The sequence below is a fragment of the Epinephelus lanceolatus genome, chromosome 13 (assembly GCF_041903045.1).
Source record: "Epinephelus lanceolatus isolate andai-2023 chromosome 13, ASM4190304v1, whole genome shotgun sequence".
Classification (NCBI taxonomy): Eukaryota; Metazoa; Chordata; class Actinopteri; order Perciformes; family Serranidae; genus Epinephelus; species Epinephelus lanceolatus.
In genome coordinates this window covers 130,323-147,446 of record NC_135746.1, presented here as the reverse complement: position 1 = coordinate 147,446, position 17,124 = coordinate 130,323, and the positions used below count along the sequence as shown (strand labels likewise).

General features: G+C 44.3%; 1 protein-coding gene across 6 annotated transcripts in view; it reads left to right on the top strand.

Annotated features, from left to right (window-relative positions):
- The window catches only part of kidins220b (kinase D-interacting substrate 220b), a 47,117-nt gene extending 30,344 nt beyond the window's left edge, over positions 1-16,773 (top strand). Inside the window, exons 15-30 of one of the 6 annotated variants that reach the window (XM_078173572.1) lie at positions 2,616-2,781; positions 2,940-3,091; positions 3,175-3,464; positions 3,579-3,719; positions 3,938-4,175; positions 4,276-4,364; positions 4,521-4,665; positions 4,820-4,982; positions 5,149-5,327; positions 5,460-5,695; positions 6,202-6,324; positions 6,660-6,689; positions 11,535-11,672; positions 11,755-11,853; positions 13,347-13,577; positions 13,656-16,773. In XM_078173572.1, the coding sequence (XP_078029698.1) occupies positions 2,616-2,781; positions 2,940-3,091; positions 3,175-3,464; positions 3,579-3,719; positions 3,938-4,175; positions 4,276-4,364; positions 4,521-4,665; positions 4,820-4,982; positions 5,149-5,327; positions 5,460-5,695; positions 6,202-6,324; positions 6,660-6,689; positions 11,535-11,672; positions 11,755-11,853; positions 13,347-13,577; positions 13,656-14,831 (3,596 nt within the window). In that variant the 3' untranslated portion in view covers positions 14,832-16,773. Of the gene's footprint in view, positions 1-2,615; positions 2,782-2,939; positions 3,092-3,174; positions 3,465-3,578; positions 3,720-3,937; positions 4,176-4,272; positions 4,365-4,520; positions 4,666-4,819; positions 4,983-5,148; positions 5,328-5,459; positions 5,696-6,201; positions 6,325-6,659; positions 6,690-11,534; positions 11,673-11,754; positions 11,854-13,346; positions 13,578-13,655 lie in introns of all 6 variants that reach the window. The other 5 variants (XM_078173571.1, XM_078173574.1, XM_078173573.1 and 2 more) reach the window with 5 other exon arrangements.
- Positions 16,774-17,124: the final 351 nt, after the last annotated feature.

Genomic DNA, 17,124 nt, shown 5'->3' with positions numbered 1-17,124 from the left:
GCATAAATAAAATTAAGTTGTGTATAAATAAAATTTAGTTGTGCATAAATAAAATTAAGTCGTGTATAAATAAAATTTAGTTGTGCATAAATAAAATTAAGTCGTGTGTAAATAAAGTTAAGTCGTGTATAAATAAATTTCAGTCGTGTATAAAGTTTAGTCATGTGTAAATAAAGTTTAGTCATGTATAAATAAAGTTCAGTCGTGTATAAATAAAGTTCAGTTGTGTATAAATAAAAATTAGTTGTGTATAAATAAAATTTAGTCGTGTATAGATAAAGTTAAGTTGTGTATAAATAAAGTTTAGTCGTTTATAAATAAAGGTAAGTCGTGTATAAATTAAGTTTAGTTGTGTATAAATAAAGTTTAGTCATGTATAAGTAAAGTTTAGTTGTGTATAAATAAAGTTTAGTTTTGTATAAATAAAGTTTAGTTGTGTATAAAGTTTTGTCATTTATAAAGTTAAGTCGTGTATAAATAAAAATTAGTCGTGTATAAATAAAGTTTAGTCGTGTATAAATAAATTTCAGTCGTGTATAAATAAAGTTTAGTCGTTTATAAAGTTTAGTCGTTTATAAATAAAGTTAAGTCGTGTATAAATAAAGTTTAGTCGTGTATAAATAAAGTTTAGTCATGTATAAATAAAGTTTAGTTGTGTATAAATAAAGTTCAGTTGTGTATAAATAAAAATTAGTCGTGTATAAATAAAGTTTAGTCGTGTATAAATAAAGTTCAGTCGTGTATAAATAAAAATTAGTCGTGTATAAATAAAGTTTAGTCGTGCATAAATAAAGTTAAGTCATGTATAAATAAAGTTAAGTCGTATATAAATAAAGTTTAGTCGTGTATAAGTAAAGTTAAGTCGTGTATAAATAAATTTCAGTCGTGTATAAATAAAGTTTAGTCATGTATAAATAAAGTTAAGTCGTGTATAAATAAAAATTAGTCGTGTATAAATAAAGTTAAGTGGTGTATAAATAAAAATTAGTCGTGTATAAAGTTTAGTCGTGTATAAATAAAATTTAGTTGTGCATAAATAAAATTAAGTCGTGTATAAATAAAATTTAGTTGTGCATAAATAAAATTAAGTCATGTATAAATAAAGTTAAGTCGTGTATAAATAAATTTCAGTCATGTATAAAGTTTAGTCATGTATAAATAAAGTTTAGTCGTGTATAAATAAAGTTCAGTTGTGTATTAATAAAGTTCAGTTGTGTATAAATAAAAATTAGTTGTGTATAAATAAAGTTTAGTCGTGTATAGATAAAGTTAAGTTGTGTTTAAATAAAGTTTAGTTGTTTATAAAGTTTAGTCGTTTATAAATAAAGTTAAGTCGTGTATAAATAAAGTTTAGTTGTGTATAAATAAAGTTTAGTCATGTATAAGTAAAGTTTAGTTGTGTATAAATAAAGTTTAGTCGTGTATAAATAAAGTTTTGTCGTGTATAAATAAAGTTTTGTCGTTTATAAAGTTGTCGTGTATAAATAAAAATTAGTCGTGTATAAATAAAGTTTAGTCGTGTATAAATAAATTTCAGTCGTGTATAAATAAAGTTTAGTCATTTATAAAGTTTAGTCGTTTATAAATAAAGTTAAGTCGTGTATAAATAAAGTTTAGTCGTGTATAAATGAAGTTCAGTTGTGTATAAATAAAGTTCAGTTGTGTATAAATAAAAATTAGTTGTGTATAAATAAAGTTTAGTCGTGTATAGATAAAGTTAAGTTGTGTTTAAATAAAGTTTAGTCGTTTAGAAAGTTTAGTTGTTTATAAAGTTAAGTCGTGTATAAATAAATTTTAGTCGTTTATAAAGTTCAGTCGTTTATAAATAAAGTTTAGTCATGTATAAGTAAAGTTTAGTCGTGTATAAATAAAGTTTAGTTTTGTATAAATAAAGTTTAGTCGTGTATAAATAGAGTTTTGTCGTTTATAAAGTTGTTGTGTATAAACAAAAATTAGTCGTGTGTAAATAAAGTTTAGTTGTGTATAAATAAATTTCAGTCGTGTATAAATAAAGTTAAGTCGTGTATAAAGTTTAGTCGTGTATAAGTAAAGTTTAGTCGTGTATAAATAAAGTTTAGTTGTGTATAAATAAATTTCAGTCGTGTATAAATAAAGTTTAGTCATGTATAAATAAAGTTAAGTCGTGTATAAATAAAAATTAGTGGTGTATAAATAACGTTAAGTCATGTATAAATAAAAATTAGTCGTGTATAAATAAAGTTTAGTCGTGTATAAATAAAGTTAAGTCGTGTATAAATAAAGTTTAGTTGTGTATAAATAAATTTCAGTCGTGTATAAATAAAGTTTAGTCATGTATAAATAAAATTAAGTCATGTATAAATAAAAATTAGTTGTGTATAAATAAAGTTAAGTCGTGTATAAATAAAAATTAGTCGTGGATAAATAAAGTTAAGTCGTGTATAAATAAAAATTAGTCGTGTATAAATAAAGTTTAGTGATGTATAAATAAAATTTAGTCGTGTATAAATAAATTTCAGTCGTGTATAAAGTTTAGTCATGTATAAATAAAGTTAAGTCGTGTATAAATAAATGTCAGTCGTGTATAAATAAAGTTAAGTCGTGTATAAATAAAGATTTTCTGCCCCCCCCCCCAGTGGTAGTGTACTTTGGCGGGCGTCGGGACGGCGAGAGCTGGAACTGGGCGTGGCTGATCAGCACCCGTCTGGCCCGTCACATCGGGTATCTGGAGCTGCTGCTGAGGCTGATGTTTGTGAACCCGCCGGAGCTGCCTGAGCAGAGTACCCGAGCTCTGCCTGTCAGGTAAACACGCCTGGCAGGACAAATTCTGGGCTTAAAAACACAGCGATCAGGATCAGCTGTTTGTCTTTACAAATGAAGTTGATTCAAATGTTATATCCTCCGGAGAGAACAGACGATGCGTTTTCATCATCAGTGGATGTGATGTCACCTCCCCGCAGGTTCCTGTTTACAGATTACAACCGGCTGTCGAGCGTCGGTGGAGAGACGTCGATGGCAGAGATGATCGCCACGTTGTCCGATGCCTGCGAGAGAGAGTTTGGCTTCCTTGCCACACGCCTGTTCAGAGTGTTCAAGACCGAGGAGACGCAAGGTGACACACACACACACACACACACACACACACACACACACACACACATTCACACAGCAGCTGAACTTCCTCTGTGATGTCAGGTAAGAGGAAGTGGAAGAAGACGTGCTGCGTCCCGTCCTTCATCCTGTTCGTCTTCGTGCTGGCGTGCCTGCTGAGCGGCATGGCGCTGCTGGCCGTCTTTAAGGTGGACGGGGAGAACCGGACGGTGAACGGCGTGCTGGTGGCCATCGGCAGCGTGGTAGGTCTGGCTCTGCTGCTGAACTGCAGGACGTGGTGGCAGGTGACCGACTCAGTGCTCAACTCTCAGAGGAAGAGGCTCCACAGCGCCGCCAACAGGATGCACAAGCTGAAGAGCGAGGGCTTCATGAAGGTCTGTGACATCATTACGTCTGTCTCTGTGTCGCCTGCAGTTTGATGGCGGCTCGTAACACTGACTTCCTGTCAGAATCGAAAACACATATGTTTCTACACACATGACCTGCAGGTGCTGAAGACTGAGGTGGAGCTGATGGCGAGGATGGCGAAGACCATCGACGGCTTCACGCAGCATCAGACGAGGCTGGCGGTCGTCATCGACGGGCTGGACTCCTGCGAACAGGACAAAGTTCTGCAGATGCTCGACACGGTGAGACACTGATCCATCTGTGGCTGTTTGGTGATGACATCATCGTACTCAGAATCAATGAACATCAAATCATCAAAATATATTTCCTGTTTCTCACATACACACACACACACACACACTCACCCGGCGGTTGAGCATCGTCTTGCTTCCAAACTTGGTTAGTTCTCCCAGACTGTGCTGAGATGGTCATCATTGTTACCTGTGTTTTTGTCTTGCAGGTGCGGGTGTTGTTCTCTAAAGGCCCCTTCATCTCCATCTTTGCCAGCGACCCTCACATCATCATCAAGGCCATCAACCAGAACCTGAACAGTGTCCTCAGAGACTCCAACATCAATGGACACGACTACATGAGGAACATCGTTCACTTGCCGGTCTTCCTCAACAGCAGAGGACTGTCCAGCGCCAGGAAGATGTGCGCTGCTGCACCGGCCAACGGGGACACCACCAACACTGAGGGTAACCATGACGATACTCACTACACACAGTGTGTGTGTGTTGATGTGTGACCCGCTGTGAGATGGGGTGTGTGACTGTAGTGTTTGTGTCCTGTCAGCAGGGTGGCACGAGGAGCTGGACAGGAAGCTGTCTCAGCACAGTCTGGGAGAACTAACCAAGTTTGGAAGCAAGACAACGCTCAACCGGCGGGTGAGTGTGTGTGTGTGTGTGTGTGTGTGGGTGGGTGGGTGGTGTGTAACGCAGCAGCTTGTTTATATCAACCAATCAATGACTGACTGATGAGGTCATGTGACCTCCACTGTGATCATATGACCTCTGCTGTGATCATGTGACCTGTGTGTTCAGGACACGTACCGGCGGCGGCAGGTGCAGCGCTCAGTGACTCGTCAGATGTCGTTTGACCTGACAAAGCTGATGGTGACGGAGGATTGGTTCAATGACATCAGCCCACAGACAATGAGGAGGCTGCTCAACATTGTTTCCGTCACAGGTCACACAGAGACAACACAAACAAACAAACAAACAGAACAGGATCACACTGTTGATAAAATACTCAGAGCTGATAAAGTCTGGTTGAAGTGTGAAAGCTCACCTGAGCAGCATCGTCACCTCATCATCACACCTGGTTTTATCTTTGCACACAGGTCGTCTGCTGCGAGCCAATCAGATCAGCTTTAACTGGGACCGCCTGGCGTCATGGATCAACTTGACGGAGCAGTGGCCCTACAGGACATCCTGGATCATCCTGTACCTGGAGGAGACTGATGGAGTCCCCGACCAGGCCACGCTCAAGACAATTTACGAGAGGTCAGAGGTCACAGCTGCCATCATTTACAGAGAAACAGCTGATTTAATGATTTATTGACACCAAACCTGATGATGTCATTACCCTGAAACAAGTCATGTGACCTGACTGAGGACACGTGAGCCCTCAGCAGCAGTCAGATGTCACAGTTTCTTCTTCTGCTGTCAGAGTGTCGAAGAACATCCCCACCACCAAAGACGTGGAGCCTCTGCTGGAGATCGACGGAGATGTTCGGAGCTTCGAGGTCTTCCTCTCCTCACGGACGCCATTCCTTACAGCCAGAGACATCCGGACCTTCCTGCCCTGCACCGTCAACCTGGACCCCAAACTGAGGGAGATCATTGCAGGTAACATTACCGCGAGGAATACTTGTGATAATACTACAGGCAGTGCTGTCACTTACTCTGCTTCAGACTGATGCAGGTCGGTATGATCGCCGGTAACGTGACTAATAAAACTATGACTGCTTTTTGATCCAGACGTTCGTGCTGCCCGGGAGCAGATGAATATGGGCGGGGGCACGTATCCATCCATCCCCCTGCAGGAGACACAGGCTCGCCCCACCTCGGTGTACAGTCAGGTGTCGTCAGCGTGCTCGCCGTCCGCCTCCTTCAGCGGGCCCTTCAACCAGCCGGCAGGGGGCGTGGTCTCCCCGCAGCCTCACAGCAGCTACTACAGCGGCTTGGCTGGACCACAGCACCCCTTCTACAACAGGGTGAGTAAAGGCCTCGCCCACTCCCGATGATGTCATAGTGACAGGTGTGGGCTCAACTGCAGTTCTGAGGTTGTGACTTGTCGTCGACTCACCTGATTGGTTGAGTGGAAGGTAAAGTTGTGATGTCACAGTTTCTCTCCTGTGTTTTACACACTGAGTCTCTGCTGTCGCCTCCGGAGTCTGATCACTGACTCAGTTCAATTCAAAACACTTTATTTGTCCCCGAGGGGCAATTAAAAGGCACACAGCGTAGCACAACAACACATACAGACAATTGACAGGACAACATAGACAATAAAAAGGATGCTACATGATATGCATGATCAATGATCCCCGATTGGTGATGATGTCATCAGTACTGAAGCGTCTGTCGTACCAGCTGTTCTCTGACTCCCTGTCGTGTCAGCAGAGATTCACTGTTTGTTATTTTTTTTATTTACTTCCTGTTTTGACATCGAATCATCTCCATGATGATTATTTTGATTTTCTGCCCCTCCCCCCTTCAGCCATATTTCCCCCATCACCTTTACCAACTGCCACGCCCACTCATGGCCTCCACCTACCCATCACACCTCCACCCACGCCCTCCACCCAAACACTCCTTCAGCCGGGACGCCTCAGCTGCACCTGTGAGTACGACACACACCTGAAACATCGAGTCTCTGAGCTGACTCTGTCTCTCAGTATCAGTCAGTCCAGTTATTTCCCATCATCCCCTGCTGTCAGTTTCTGGTTTTCTTTCTTCTTCTGCTGGTGATAGCACTGGACTCCACCCTCCGCTGCTCCTCTCTTCTTCTGTGGTTTGTGGAGCTGTGCAGTTTGGAAACTTGTTTTAAATCAGTTTTATTCTTCTGATTCTCTGAAACTGAAAAACAAAAATCATTTCCACTGTTCTGTCAGTCATCTGTCTCCAGGTGTCTCATTCCTCACCTGTCTGTCTGTCTGTCTGTCTGTCTGTCTGCAGTATAAGGTTTCATCTTTGAAAAGGAAGCAGGTATTGACCTCTCCCTAACTCCTTCCTTCCTTCCTTCCCTCCTTCCTTCCTTCCTTCCTTCCTTCCCTCCCTCTGTCAGCTCCAACATTAACTCCCTCTGCCTTCAAGGTTTGGGCGGTATCTGTGTTTTCAAACCCTCCTGGAATTTCACTGGTGTTTACAGAGTATGATGCTGTGCGGCACTGCCTGCCTCTCTGCCAACAGGCGACTTCATTACGTTCATCAGCCTCAGTTTGAATCTTCAGTCTAATAAATAAACTCACAGCATGTGCAGAGAGGAGAAACACTGACACCTGTGTTCCTTTCAAAATACAACCAAACACTCTTAAAGTTTCTCTCTTTAATCAAACTAAAACTAACGTTAGTTTCATAGACTTTAGACTTTATTGTCCCAAGAGGGGAAATTCTTTTCCACAGCACCACAGCAGTTTGACCGACATGCAGAACAGAACAGACATCATCGCACATACACATACGCACATTGCACAGGACATTTGGACAGAGACAGAAACAACTTTACAAACTACCTCAGTTTCTTGCAGGATCTATTGTTCAATGCCGCTATTGCTGACAGGATTAGGCTTCTGGATAGACGAGCCTTCCTGCAGCGCATTGTCCTGTATCTATGTCCGGAGGGTAGCGGGATGAGGTGGTGGTTGAGTGGGTGGGTAGTGTCCTGTTCTGTTGCGACTGCGATGCGTGCAATGGCCCATGATGTGTGAACTCATCGTAAACACACTTCATTCAAACTCATCAGAAACTAAATCAAACTGTCTTCATCAGTCTCGTTAGCTGTTTGGTTCACTCTTCATCACACTGTGATGTGATAATCAGCTGTTTCCCATCTGCTGCTGCAGGTCAGCTGTTTACAGTTCTGTAATGTTTTCAACACACCTACAGTCAGCTCAGCAGCCTGATGCACCACACTGACCTCTGGTGGCTCCTGATGTTCACTATACACAGTTTATCTTCAGCACAGCCTCACTGTGGGAGGTTCTTGTAAAGAGGAGCGTCATCATCATCATCTGAATACTCTGACACTCTGTAACACTGTGATACCGCCCAAGCCTGCTGCCTACTACACCTCCCAGCATGCACCTTGCCTGGACGAGCCCCTAGCTTCAATAGAGTAGTCTGGATCATGTCTGATAATACATGAGCTCCTGAACCAATAACTGATCAATATTCTGAGATAAAGCTGATGTTTGAAGCTGCTCAGAACATCAGTGTTTCAGAATAGATACAGTCTGAATACTGATCGACAGATATAAACAACAATCTGATGATCAGCAAACCTGTCGGTGTTTGTGACGGACGACTTCCGGTCAGTAAACGTTGAGGTTTAACACACAGCAGCTGTTTCTGTGTCAGAGTTCATCATCTGGTCATAATCATCAGCTGATGTGTTCAGGTGAGGAGAGGAGAGGTGAAGAGAGGAGAGGAGAGAAGAGGTGACTGAGGAGAGGAGAGGAGAGGTTACTGAGGAGAGGAGAGGAGAGGAGAGGTTACTGAGGAGAGGTGAAGAGAGGTGACTGAGGAGAGGTGACTAAGGAGAGGTGAAGAGAGGAGAGGAGAGGTGACTGAGGAGAGGAGAGGTGAGGAGAGGTGACTGAGGAGAGGTGAAGAGAGGTGAGGAGAGGTGAAGAGAGGAGAGGAGAGGTGACTGAGGAGAGGTGAAGAGAGGAGAGAATAGGTGACTGAGGAGAGGAGAGGTGAGGAGAGGTGACTGAGGTGAGGTGAAGAGAGGTGAGGAGAGTTGACTCAGGAGAGGAGAGGTTACTGAGGACAGGAGAGGTGAGGAGAGGTGACTGAGGAGAGGTGAAGAGAGGTGAGGAGAGGTGACTGAGGAGAGGAGAGGTTACTGAGGACAGGAGAGGTGAGGAGAGGTGACTGAGGAGAGGTGAAGAGAGGTAAGGAGAGGTGACTAAGGAGAGGTGAAGAGAGGAGAGGAGAGGTGACTGGGGAGAGGAGAGGAGAGGTGACTGAGGAGAGGAGAGGTGAGGAGAGGTGACTGAGGAGAAGTGAAGAGAGGTGACTGAGGAGAGGTGAAGAGAGGAGAGGAGAGGTGACTGAGCAGAGGTGAGGAGAGGTGACTGAGGAGAGGTGAAGAGAGGAGAGGATAGGTGACTGAGGAGAGGAGAGGTGAGGAGAGGTGACTGAGGAGAGGTGAAGAGAGGTGAGGAGAGGCGAAGAGAGGTAAGGAGAGGTGACTGAGGAGAGGAGAGGTTACTGAGGACAGGAGAGGTGAGGATAGGTCACTGAGGAGAGGTGAAGAGAGGAGAGGTGACTGAGGAAAGGTGAAGAGAGGAGAGGTGAAGAGGGGAGAGGAGAGGTGACTGAGGAGAGGTGACTGAGCAGAGGTGACTGAACAGAGGCGAGGAGAGGTGACTGAGCAGAGGTGAGGAGAGGTGACTGAGGAAAGGTGAGGAGAGGTGACTGAGGAGAGCTGAGGAGAGGTGACTGTGGAGAGGAGAGGTGACTGAGCAGAGGTGAGGAGAGGTGACTGAGGAAAGGTGAGGAGAGGTGACTGAGGAGAAGAGAGGAGAGGTGACTGTGGAGAGGTGAGAAGAGGTGACTGAGGAGAGGAGAGGTAACTGAGGAGAGGAGAGGTGACTGAGCAGAGGTGAGGAGAGGTGACTGAGCAGAGGTGAGGAGAGGTGACTGAGGAAAGGTGAGGAGAGGTGACTGAGGAGAGCTGAGGAGAGGTGACTGAGCAGAGGTGAGGAGAGGTGACTGAGCAGAGGTGAGGAGAGGTGACTGAGGAGAAGAGAGGAGAGGTGACTGCGGAGAGGTGAGAAGAGCTGACTGAGGTGAGGTGAGGAGAGGTGACTGAGGAGAGGTGAAGAGAGGTGAGGAAAGGCGAAGAGAGGTGAGGAGAGGTGACTGAGGAGAGGAGAGGTTACTGAGGACAGGAGAGGTGAGGAGAGGTGACTGAGGAGAGGTGAGGAGAGGTGACTGAGGAGAGGTGAAGAGAGGAGAGGTGACTGAGGAGAAGTGAAGAGAGGAGAGGTGAAGAGGGGAGAGGAGAGGTGACTGAGGAGAGGAGAGGGGACTGAGCAGAGGTCACTGAGCAGAGGCGAGGAGAGGTGACTGAGCAGAGGTGAGGAGAGGTGACTGAGGAAAGGTGAGGAGAGGTGACTGAGGAGAGCTGAGGAGAGGTGACTGTGAAGAGGAGAGGTGACTGAGCAGAGGTGAGGAGAGGTGACTGAGGAAAGGTGAGGAGAGGTGACTGAGGAGAAGAGAGGAGAGGTGACTGTGGAGAGGTGAGGAGAGGTGACTGAGGAGAGGAGAGGAAAGGAGAGGAGAGGTAACTGAGGAGAGGAGAGGTGACTGAGGAAAGGTGAGGAGAGGTGACTGAGGAGAGGTGAGGAGAGGTGACTGTGGGGAGGTGAGGAGAGGTGACTGTGGAGAGGTGAGGAGAGGTGACTCAGGAGAGGTGAGGAGAGGTGACTGAGGAGAGGTGAGGCGATATGACTGAGGTGTAAACTGACTGTTTCAGACTGCTGTGATCTGATGTGTGTTGTAAATCAGATGATAATAACTTCAGATAAACGTAGAAACATCTCTAACGTCTCTGTAGTTCAGACTTCCTGTGTGTCCTTTTTCACATCCAGACAGCTTCAGTCTTCACTTTAAAGTGTTCACATGTTATAATCAGGGATGTCAGTTTCATTCATTAGCCCCTCTGCCATCGACTGCTGACGAACATGTTCAGTTTTAATAATTATAAGAATAATAATGCATTTTATTTATAGGTGCCTTTCAGGACACTCAGGGACACCTTACAAGACACAGAACAAAAAAAAAGTAGCAATGTATCCATAGATCATAAAACGAACAATTCAGAGCTGGGTGTCATCAGCATAACAGTGTAATTGAATACCAAATTTTCTAAAGATATGGTCAAAAGGTACAAGGTAAATGATAAATATGAGTGTACATAGGACAGAGCCCTGAGGAACATCACTAGTAACTGGGAAAGAGATGGATCTGAAATTGCTGATTTGAACAAAATGAGTGCGGCCTGAGAGATTGACTTAAACCAATTTAGAGCAGTGCCAGTGATAGCAATGGTAGCTAATCTTTCTAGGAGAATGTTATGTGAAATGGTGTCAAAGGCTACTCTGAGATCCAGAATAATGAGAATAGTTAAAAGCCCAGAGTCAGCTGCCATTAGGAGATGGTTAGTGATTTTTACCAGAGCTGTCTCAGTGTTCTGAACTTGTTCAAACAGGTTGTTATGGCTTAATTATAATAGTTCGCTGTTGCAGTGACTCAGTGAGTCTTAAGCTCCACAGGTCAACACTTTAATGTTTAATTTTTTTCTGTCGACTGCTGACAGACAGACACACACACAGGCAGACAGATGGACAAATGGAGGGACAGCTGTGTTAAGATATAGACACATGGCGCCCACTGTCCACCCTCTGCTCTCCACTGGTTAGCTAACGTTAGCCCTGTCCGCTCTGCATTGTGCACCAACCAGGTTGGGTGGAAGTTAGCTAACTGCGCTGCCCATTCATGATTACTGTTAGTAATATATGGCGCGACGATGTTACTGCAGAAACATGGTGCTCCCCCTCCGCTCTCCCCCAGGGTCGCCTCGGTGGTTAAGCAGCTTTATTTTGAGCCATAAACCCAGTTTAGCATTGTTAACTACGTTAGCACCACTATCCATGCTGACACTGCTCATTGTGCTAACAGTGCTAACAGTAGTTAACAATGCTAATTTAGCCACTTGGTCCTCAGATGTTAACAGACTAACAACGCTGACATCCCTGGTTGTGATCATGTGTTTGAACATGGTACTGTGTGGGAATCAGACCTGTGTGTGTTTATGTACAGGGTTCAGCCTCCGTGGTGTCGGGCACTCCGGCCATCCTCCTCAGCTCCATGACAACAGAGGCCGTGTGTGAGCGCGTGCGGCAGATCGAAGGCATCGACCAGAGCATGATGGGACAGTACAGCGCCACCATCAGGAAGGTTTGTGTCTGTGAGAGGAAGGAAAGGGTTAAATGAGCCTCCGTGTTTTTACTTGTCAGATTAATGATCGGGTTGTTTCCAGGCCAACGTCAACGGCAGAGTTTTGTCTCAGTGTAACATCGACGAGCTGAAGAAGGAGATGAGCATGAACTTTGGAGACTGGCAGCTCTTCAGAGCCACCGTGAGATGACATCATCAGACACTGAACGCCATACAGCTCATTAACACACTGTCCTCAGATTATTACAGACAGCTGGTTAACACACTGTCCTCAGATTATTACAGACAGCTGGTTAACACACTGTCCTCAGATTATTACAGACAGCTCATTAACACACTGTCCTCAGATTATTACAGACAGCTGGTTAACACACTGTCCTCAGATTATTACAGACAGTTCATTAACACACTGTCCTCAGATTATTACAGACAGCTGGTTAACACACTGACCTCAGATTATTACAGACAGCTGGTTAACACACTGTCCTCAGATTATTACAGACAGCTCATTAACACACTGACCGCAGATTATTACAGACAGCTCATTAACACACTGACCTCAGATTATTACAGACAGCTGGTTAACACACTGTCCTCAGATTATTACAGACAGCTGGTTAAGACACTGTCCTCAGATTATTACAGACAGCTGGTTAAGACACTGTCCTCAGATTATTACAGACAGCTGGTTAAGACACTGTCCTCAGATTATTACAGACAGCTGGTTAACACACTGACCTCAGATTATTACAGACAGCTCATTAACACACTGTCCTCAGATTATTACAGACAGCTGGTTAACACACTGTCCTCAGATTATTACAGACAGCTGGTTAACACACTGACCTCAGATTATTACAGACAGCTCATTAACACACTGTCCTCAGATTATTACAGACAGCTCATTAACACACTGTCCTCAGATTATTACAGACAGCTGGTTAACACACTGACCTCAGATTATTACAGACAGTTCATTAACACACTGTCCTCAGATTATTACAGACAGCTCATTAACACACTGTCCTCAGATTATTACAGACAGCTGGTTAACACACTGTCCTCAGATTATTACAGACAGCTGGTTAACACACTGACCTCAGATTATTACAGACAGCTCATTAACACACTGTCCTCAGATTATTACAGACAGCTGGTTAACACACTGTCCTCAGATTATTACAGACAGCTGGTTAACACACTGTCCTCAGATTATTACAGACAGCTGGTTAACACACTGACCTCAGATTATTACAGACAGCTCATTAACACACTGTCCTCAAATTATTACAGACAGCTCATTAACACACTGTCCTCAGATTATTACAGACAGCTGGTTAACACACTGTCCTCAGATTATTACAGACAGCTGGTTAACACACTGACCTCAGATTATTACAGACAGCTCATTAACACACTGTCCTCAGATTATTACAGACAGTTCATTAACACACTGTCCTCAGATTATTACAGACAGCTGGTTAACACACTGTCCTCAGATTATTACAGACAGTTCATTAACACACTGTCCTCAGATTATTACAGACAGCTGGTTAACACACTGTCCTCAGATTATTACAGACAGCTCATTAACACACTGACCTCAGATTATTACAGACAGCTCATTAACACACTGACCATGTTAACTCTCCTTCCTGTCGTCTCCTCCTGCAGGTTCTGGACATGCGCCACATAGAGAGTCAGGTGCTGCATGAGGAAGCTGCCAGTGAGCAAGGCAGCCTTGTGGGCGGCCACACCGAGACGGGGAGGCGAGCTGTGGCTCTGCCCCACGCTGGCGCCGCCAACGCAGACGGTTCTCCAATGTACAGCTTCAACCTGAGCTTCGAGGAGCTGAGCACTGTGGGACTGGACGAGGCTCAGAGACACGGGAACATGCAGTGGATGGTAAATGTCTCCGACAGCTGGACGACCTCATTCAGTCAGACCATGACCTAACTCTTCTTCTGTGGTGTCTCTCCTCAGGGTGGCGCTCACCGTACTGCCAGCATGACCAGCCTAAACTCCCAGGAGTCGTCCAACGACATCTCTAAGCTGACCGACAAGCAGCAGGCTGAGTACCGCAACGCCTACCAGGAGTACATTGCCCAGATGGCGCAGGTGGAGATGGGCGGCGGAGAGCGCCCCGTCCAACCGCAGCCAGGTCAGTTCATGACATCATCATCAGAGGACAAGAGCAAAGATGGCGGCGAGCAAGACGGAAGAAAATCCTTTAACAAGCGGAGTGCAGGCAAACCAGCAGCAGACAACGCTGACTTCACCTCCAATGGCGACGGTCTGGACCCCATCACAGAGGAGGACGAGAAGGGTGACCACGGGTCCTCTAAGTTCCTGCTGACCCGTAAGACCTCGGCAGAAAGAGGAGGGCTGTTCCAGGGAGCCGCCGACCTGAAGCTGAAGGCCGGCGGTGGGCTGCGCTACCAGAAGCTGACTAGTGACGACGAGGAGTCCGAGGAGTCCGATAACGCTCCTCTGCTCAAAGACGGCAAGAAGGTGGTCGACCCTAAACTGCCTGGCGGCTCGCTGGCACTGAAGGGGAAGGACTACCTGTCGGATGCCATGCTGGACAAGAAAGACTCGTCGGACTCGGGCGTGCGATCCAACGAGAGCTCACCCAACCACTCTCTGCAGGACGAGGAGGCGGACCTGTCACAGCTGGAGCGGGCCAACCTGATCGAGCTGGACGAGGAGAGTCTGGCCAGGAAGAGAGGCCTTCCCAGCAGCCTCAGCGGCCTCCAGGACCCCGCCGTCGCACGTATGTCCATCTGCTCCGAGGACCAGTGCAGCCTGCTCGCCAGCAGCCCCGAGGAGAGCTGGCCATCCTCCAAGTCCTTCAACTTGAACCGCACGCCAAGCAACGTCACGCTCAACAACAACACCAACGCCCAGCAGGGCAACCGCCCCCGCCTGCCCGCAGAGGGCTCCTCCTCAGACCCTGCCTCCTCCTCCTCCAGTGATGTCATCCTCTCCCCGAGTTCCTCTGGCACCACCACCGCCACCGCCACCAGACCGGGGCCTAACAATGAAAATGTCCGAGTGGTTCACCTTAAGAGGGGCCTGAAGCCCGGAGACCCACCGGAGATCTGCACTGTGTCCTCCGAAACCGTCACCTTCGGCGAGGAGCGGGAGAGCATCCTGTGACATAATCCTGTGACCACACCCTGTCACCTCATCCTGTCACCTCATTGTAACCCGTGAAGAGTTAGAGAGCACTGACGGTCCACCAGGAGCGGCCTCTCGACCCTCTCAGCAAATCAGGAGCCTGGAGGTCGACCTTTAAACCTCTGAACTCCTGATGAGGCGAGACAACGTTTAATGAGTTGTAGAAACATCTGACAATGTTGACGAGTTGTGACATCACTTTGAAAGCTTCAGACGTCAAATATTAAAGTTAATCAACTGAAATTTGAATATTTTGGATTTTAAAATGGGATGACGTGCTAAACGTTGATGAGGGCGGAGCTTCTGCTGGTGGAGTCGTGGTCGTAGTGTTAAGTGGTCAGGAGTTGAAGGAGGCGGAGCTTCTGCTGGTGGAGTCATGGTTGTAGTTGTAGTGTTTAGCGTAGCGGTGGTGTAGCCGCCATCGGTCGTAGTCATAGTAGAAGTTAAAGTTTGGTAGAAACTTTATTGACAGTCGAAGCTGCTGCATGTTGATGTTGTGATGTTTGTAGTTTCCATAGAAACAGATTAATCAACATTAGAATTAAAAACAGCCCTCAATTAATTAATGATCAGAGAGAAAAATTCGATGTAATGACAAACTTTCTGAGCGACATGAAAACATGAATGTTATTGATGTTTATTTATTGTTTAATAATAAACTGACCTTTGTTTACATGTAAACATTAAATTAACAAGTGATAAATGTCAGAATGAGATGAGTCAGTGTTCATGTGTTTAAAGGAAGAGGCTTTTATTCTGAAGGGTCGTCGACTCCGGAGCTGAAACGATCAATAGATAATTAATACCTTCATTAATTAGTGGATTCATTTATAAGTTCATTAATTAGCGGATTCATTAATATGTTCATTAATTAGTGGATTCATTAATACGTTCAGCAATAAGTGGATTCATTAATACGTTCATTAATTAGCGGATTCATTAATAAGTTCATTAAAAAGCAGATTCATTAATACGTTCATTAATTAGCGGATTCATTAATACGTTCATTGATTAGTGGATTCATTAATATATTCATTAATTAGTGGGTTAATTAATACATTCATTGACTAGTGGATTCATTAATACGTTCATCAATTAGTGGATTCATTAATACGTTCATTAATTAGTGGAATCATTTATAAGTTCATTAATTAGCGGATTCATTAATACGTTCATTAATTGGTGGATTCATTAATATGTTAATTAATTAGCGGATTCATTAATACGTTCATTAATTGGTGGATTCATTAATATGTTCATTAATTAGCGGATTCATTAATACGTTCATTAATTGGTGGATTCATTAATACGTTCATTAATTGGTGGATTCATTAATATGTTCATTAATTGGTGGATTCATTAATACGTTCATTAATTAGCGGATTCATTAATACATTCATTAATTAGCAGATTGAATAATACGTTCATTGATTAGCGGATTCATCAATACATTAATTAATTAGTGCATTCATTAATACGTTCATTAATTAGTGGATTCTGAAAATTTTTAGCTTTTCATGGTTTTATTTTGTAAAGCAGGAAGTAGACGTGACATTGAAAATAAACAGATTAAATTCAGGATGACACGAATCGTTAGCAGAGAATAATTAAAGGTAAAAACTGGAACAGGTCATGAATTCATAATAAAATAAAAGTGTTATTTTATTTTGTTAAATGTTGACCCTGTGACCTCTAACCTCAGCTTTACAGGAAGCTGTGGTTTTCAGAATAAAAGCTGAGATCAGTGTTTTTAGATAAGTACAGTGTCAGTTTGATGTCGTTCGTCTGTCGGTGAAGCTGCATGTTGATGTTTTAGAGTTTCAGTGTTGTCGTCTCAGTGCTCTCATCATCATCATCATCTTCATCATCATGTGAACACCTGAATCTGTTGTGAAGTTAATAAATAAAATGTTTGGATGTTTCCTGTCTGTGTTTCAACTGTGAGACAGAGTAAAGGTTATGAACAGGTGAGTGTGTCGGGCGGTGCTCACCTGCTCACCTGACGGTCAGATCTCCCCGCAGAGCTGAGCCGAGTTTATCTTAACGTGTGACAGTTTCCAGATCAACAACAAACGTGACTTTAAAGAAAGAGCATCATCTGTCAGGAGAGTTTCAGCTGTTGACCTGTCGTCATGTCTGAAACCAGGTTAAATCAGTCCAGACGTCAGACAGTCAGTTTCAGGTCAAAGGTCAGAGGTCTGAGTTTGTTCCCATCAAACAGATGAACTTTAGAGTTTGACCGGCAGGAGGTGCCGTTAGTTCACAGTCTGAC